The 6,000-nt window shown below is 36.0% G+C and overlaps 1 protein-coding gene across 1 annotated transcript in view; it reads right to left on the reverse strand.

Moving 5' to 3' along the window:
• The window catches only part of LOC144451774 (von Willebrand factor A domain-containing protein 5B1-like), a 28,163-nt gene extending 22,714 nt beyond the window's left edge, over positions 1–5,449 (reverse strand). The window contains exon 1 of the mRNA XM_078142678.1: positions 4,029–5,449. Within this exon, the coding sequence (XP_077998804.1) occupies positions 4,029–5,449 (1,421 nt within the window). The remainder of the gene's footprint in view (positions 1–4,028) is intronic.
• Between the last annotated feature and the right edge of the window lie 551 nt (positions 5,450–6,000).

The raw sequence follows: 6,000 nt of genomic DNA on the forward strand, positions 1-6,000 counted from the left end.
TGAGATGAACAGATGCATATTTCATGACTTTATCTGAAATAGTATGGGTCATTATAATGTATTGTTCATCTAATCCATATTCATATCAGCTACGACCATTGTGACCGCACTTAACCATAGATAGAACAATAGAGGTGAAATTTGAATTTGAATTTGAATTTATTTGGCAATAAAATAAAGTTAAAACATACATTTAAAAGTATTGCCGAGGATAACACAACAAATCAGTTAAAGCATTCCAATTTGGTGTTACTTTGCTATCATGCGAAATTTATGTGATGTGAAAGCATACAAAGCCAAAACCCGAATGTTATGAAAATAACAAATGTATATTTCAACTGTTGAATTAATCTGATATCATATCTATCAAGAAAACATTCCAAGTTATATTTACCGAGTTTTTTTTGTGCTGACGACCTATCAATCATTATTAAGTGCGTTTTGAAGACCTTCATTGCAATATACTTTAGCATATACACACATTTTGTGTTAACATACGTTTACGACACATATCTGTCGATGAATAAGCATAGTAATTAAATTCATGTGATGCACTCTGTCACGTAGTCAACAACACATTTATTACATGAGCTGACACCTTTTCTAAGAGTGCAACTGGCAGACAAAAGCAATATTTGAATGATGAGAGATTTATTACCTCGAAAGAGAAAACTACTGACTAATATCTCTAATTTATGCCTCAAATTTTGAAACGATTAAGTACTGTAAGACGTTTATCCGTTGCAGGTTATAAAGATATATTATATGTTCATAGAACATTGCTCCGGCAGAGAATAGTCTATGTGTATCATTTTAATGAAATAACAATTTATCTCTATAGTCAGGAATTCTTGGCGACGTTAAGATTTTGTGTGGGCTTAAAACCATTCACTTATATATTCAATGTGACGTGCAATACCTATTTTACTCTGTGATATAATGACAATATGAATCATTGGACTCGGCTTAAACTAGCAGCTGTCATGTCATATATGAATACACACAAGGAAACATATTATTATACAAAGCTTCATGCTCTATTACGCTATTAGGTTATCGTTGTACATCACCTACATATATCATGTATAGAGTTGTGATTGCATGTATGTATGTATGTATGTATGTATGTATGTATGTATGTATGTATGTATGTGTGAATGCATGTATGTATGTATGTATGTATGTATGTATGTATGTATGTATGTATGTATGTATGTATGTATGTATGTATATGTGTCTGTGCGCGCGTGAGTTCATATACATTCATGCACATATACATGCGTTTATGTAATGTGGTATGTGTGTCGATACTGATCCTGTTTAGCTATTAAGCAGGATAATGGTCTCAAGCATCGAACTCGTATGCATTTTATGACTTCCAATTTCCACTAGTCTTTGTTCTACTTCTACTGTAAATCGGCAGCTTGGAGCTTTTTTTATGAATCTGTAAACTCAAATTAGACACCACAGTGACAATAAAATTGCAGCGTCGTTGGGAGTATTGTACTGGAAACAAATAAATCCAAATACTTGATCCTCCTACACATTTTATGAAAAACCTCAACATGGACATTTTCTTCCTCGTAAATTAGGTAGCAAAATTAGTATGCAAGCAGCAAATAATCCCATGTGATCTTTTTAGGTCATACAGTTTTAATGCGAGGCATTCACATAGGACATTGACACATGTAATAAAACTCAGTAGAGTTGATATCACCCTGTCATTACGTACTCCTTAATGCCCGTATACCTTAATGGTTAGTTTGTTATTGAGGTTATTATTCTTTTAATGAATTTCGAACTCCAGAGAATTTAGTTCTAGATTTTTCAAGTATACTCGTACAATACAGCCATAACACTGCAGAACAGAAGTTGAAAATGTCAGTAGCTACAAAGAAAACACTATATTCCACATTGAGACAAGTTTATTTTCTTATTTTCTTATTGTAAATGTTAAATTGTCCTGCAAGATGGCGTGTTACTTGTACATCCAACATGGCTAAAAGTTCGTAATTAATTCAAAACTTTGGAATTTGGTCATAAATACATTGCATGTGTGCGTTTGCAACACGCAAATCCCTAGTCAAGAGTACTTCACATTTGAGGTTTTGAACAGAAATTTACTCTATACTCTATATACTCAAAGGGATTAGCCAGCAGACTAGATGTTTTAGCGTCTCAAATAACATATACAAGAGTAACTGTGTGTAAGACGGGACGAGTTCAAGTAGTTTCTGAAAGTATTGGACTTATAAGCAGTCTGTTCAATTTACTTCGACTGATGCGTCCATGGCTATGTTTTGTTTTAAAACAAATTATTCTATCAAATTCCTGAAATATTGAGCACTTTTTGGCCATAACTGTGTATGTCTCAAACGCAACATTCTTGTCAAAAGTGTGTAGAGTTTGAAGGTTTTGCGAAGCAATTTATTCTAAAACATAACTCATCCGATAGCAATCAATAGAACAGACAGTCTCTTATAGGGGAACGATTTGCAAAAAATCCTTGTACTTTTTAAATTATTTATTACCGGGAATGTAATTTACAATCATGTGTAAGTTTTTATCCTTAGGATAATAGTTAATAGACTTTAAGTTTTTTGTTCAATTTTATGTTTCAGTTGATGATTAAATTTTCAATCTCAAATCAGGCAGACATATCCAATAAATGTGTCAGGTAGGCCCACAGGCAGACCTGTGGTCAGGTAGACAGACAGACAGACAGACAGACAGACAGACAGAGCTAATACAAAACGGAAAAGTACCCAACAAGACTATAAAGGCTTTGAAAATGCAAACATAGAGTTTTTTCAATAAGTTGTGTTTTACCCCTAGGTTTCTTTTTGCATTAATCATAAATCAATTTTCTTTAGTGCAAAAAGTCTGTGCCAGGAAAGTCCATATTGAGTTGCAAATCACTTATATCAATCAAAATAGATAATGTTGTTTTATACTTTTGCTGTATGGTTTAGGGTGCTATAGTATCATCCACGACTTAGAAAGTTCTAATTGTCTATGTCACTCCATCATACTACTTTACTACACACCCGTGATCACCTTGTGCATGGTAGTGATCTAATCCTAATGGTTTCTCCTAAGTACTTTCTATAAGACGTGACATTTCACCGTTGATGTTACTAGACGATTTAGCTTGGGGACACAAAGTGGAAAGCTCTCTGCTTCAGCAGTGATTTTAACAAGGGGTTTGAATGTTGCTTTTAATTGGAGTCATAAGAATTGGAAGGTTATTTACGTATCTGATGGGTACCTAATTTACCTTCCCATTTGTGATAAAAAGCAATTATACTGTAGTGGGCTAATTTGTAAGACTTCAAGTGCCTACAGACTTACACAAATGTTGCTGATGGAGCAACTCCTTATTACATAGTCAGCGCAATTGCTTCCTGTAGATTCACAATGTCTGTCATTTGCGTAAAGGGTGACCTCGCTATTGTTTCGCTTCATAATAGCCATAAAATGAAGGGTCCGTCGGTTAATGAAATGAAGAATAGTATGTACATGTAGGTTATGATTTCGATTCATTGTGGATATTGTAGAAATACAAATTGGTGTTATAGAGAAACTAGTCTATTTGGCTTATTAATGGTTCTGAAGTCAACGAGGTAGTGCCACCATCTTACTATCAGTGACGTCGATGTTTACAGTCAGACCATAGAGCGCGTTATTTCAAAATAGATTTTTTAGAGCAAAAAGTATAATGTTGATAAGTCTCCAGAAGCAGAAAAATAGATAAGGTCATTCAAAGATAAACAAATAAAACTAAGATGTGGAATGTTAATGTCTTCTACTGTTTGCAGATCTAGAATGGTCAATAGTATTTTAATGTCGATATTCGAAGTAGTTTGATTTCTTTGGCTATGAGGTTTACTTGCATGATGCAGAGTTTCTTATTTTTAGATTGGCAGGCCAGTTTGAAGGTGTAAACCAGTGACTGTAATCTTGATTTATTTGTTAGATGATAACGAAATGGCAGGTGTTTGATTGAAGAGTTACAAAACACATCTTACCTTGTGTTATGCGAGTTGTACTTCACAAGCTCAATAACTTGATGGATATTGCTGACTGTTCCATCTGTTAGAACGAACACATGACGAGGAAATCCACGACAAGTTGGTTTCTTGAACAGCCATTCCAGAGGAGAAAAAAGGTTCGTTCCACCCATGTCAGCTTTCATCTTGGTGACATATTGACTGCCCTCATTGACTGTAACCTGTGTATAAGGTCTGCTCGATTCAAACAGTGGCTTGAAACTGGACCCAAACCCGATGATATTAAATTGACATGTGTTTGGTAAACTTTTCAAGAACAACATTAGAGTCTCCCTCGCGTTAGCAATGTTAGCACCACTCATGCTACCGCTACGGTCCACGACAAAAATGAACTCACCAGGCACTTCAAATCTCTTGTGTAAGGAGTCAGCCAAGCCGTCGAAATCAGGGGAGTAATTGAGCATCACTATAGGGTTATGCATTACATCCTTATGTATTCTAGATCTTAACAACCCTACCTTTACACTGTCATCCATACGTTTCTCTGAATTAACAAGAGTTGAAAACGAGTCAGTTGATTTCAGATGTTCTTCGTACTCTTTAGGAGTCATGTCTCCATGCTCAATTACAACGGACGGTTCGTGGGGTTTTGCTAGAAATATAGCGATCTGTAGATCCCTTGTGTAGTCATGAGGTTCGGCAAGACTGACTATTACCTCAGACGCGTCATTGGCACAAGGATCAGCATCCACTCTTATGGAATGAGAGCTGCTCGAGACACCTGCAAGTAAAGCAGGGGCTTTGACCCCTAAGTGAAACCCGAAATCATACTTAAAAGAATTTGTTGGAATTTCCCTTGCAATTTCAAGTAGGCTGCAGAGAGTGTTCTTTTGTACAGGGTCGTCTGCTCCGAAGTAGGACACACTGAGTAGACTACTTTGATCTGGTAGAGTAGTTGGACAGTACCTTGGAGTGAAAACAGACGGTAATTGAAACACCAAAGCACCATCTATCGTGATCTCAAGCTCTGATACTATGCTAATAAGTAAACGTACACTGCCGAACGGTGGAATAGTTCCAACAGTGGCAGAAAAAATTGTAGTCTCATCAAATTCGTTTACTATGAATTTTCCCTGATTCAGACAAATGTGGCTCCCAGTACCACTTCCCTGGTCATTCTGACAGGTCGAATCGTCACATTGCGTTTTGTCTCTAATCTGCACAGAATATGTTCTGCCGTAAACCTCGGCCTCAAAACCGACTACTGTGTTGAGATCGTCGACGGGAAATATATACAACCCATCCACCAAATGGTCTTCATCGTTTTGATATGTAAGGGTGGCTGTAACGCCAGATGAGTAGCCATTAACACATCCAGTTATTTGGCAGTTCTGCAGCGGGAGAACGTTCCTTGTGTGACGATTTATCAAGCCAGGCATGATGAACAATGATCAACATCTCTCTACAAGCTGTACATAAGAAAAAAAACTATGTTAAATCATTCACTTGGTCTATGGTAAAGAGTAGTATGCAGCTTAGTGTTACTTTGTCCAAGAAAATTCAAAACTATTCATAGTTAACATCAAGAACACAATCTGTGGTCACCGTACACATTTTTGAATATAGAACAACATTTTAGAATCCAATATGGCCACTGAATACTGTATTAACTCTGTTGGTGTATAGAAGTATGTCGATTAATTCAAAACAAGATGGACACCAAATCTATTCCAAAAAGACAAAGAATAGGTTTTCACATGGCCAAATGTGGAGAGGTTATAAAACTTTGTATGGAAATTGGTCCCCGAGGTATCCTGATGCATCTTATATATGCATAATAATTTTCAAAAGATTTCATTCTTTGGTATTTGAAGTCATTGTTTATCAATGACGTCATAGAAAACATATCATTGGGCCAATCACGTGAACATTGTTTCTTTTATCACAAATAAAACAGATGAACTAAAACCTGCAGCTAATAGTACACGGT

The sequence above is a fragment of the Glandiceps talaboti genome, chromosome 21, assembly GCF_964340395.1.
Source record: "Glandiceps talaboti chromosome 21, keGlaTala1.1, whole genome shotgun sequence".
In the NCBI taxonomy this organism is placed as follows: Eukaryota; Metazoa; Hemichordata; class Enteropneusta; family Spengelidae; genus Glandiceps; species Glandiceps talaboti.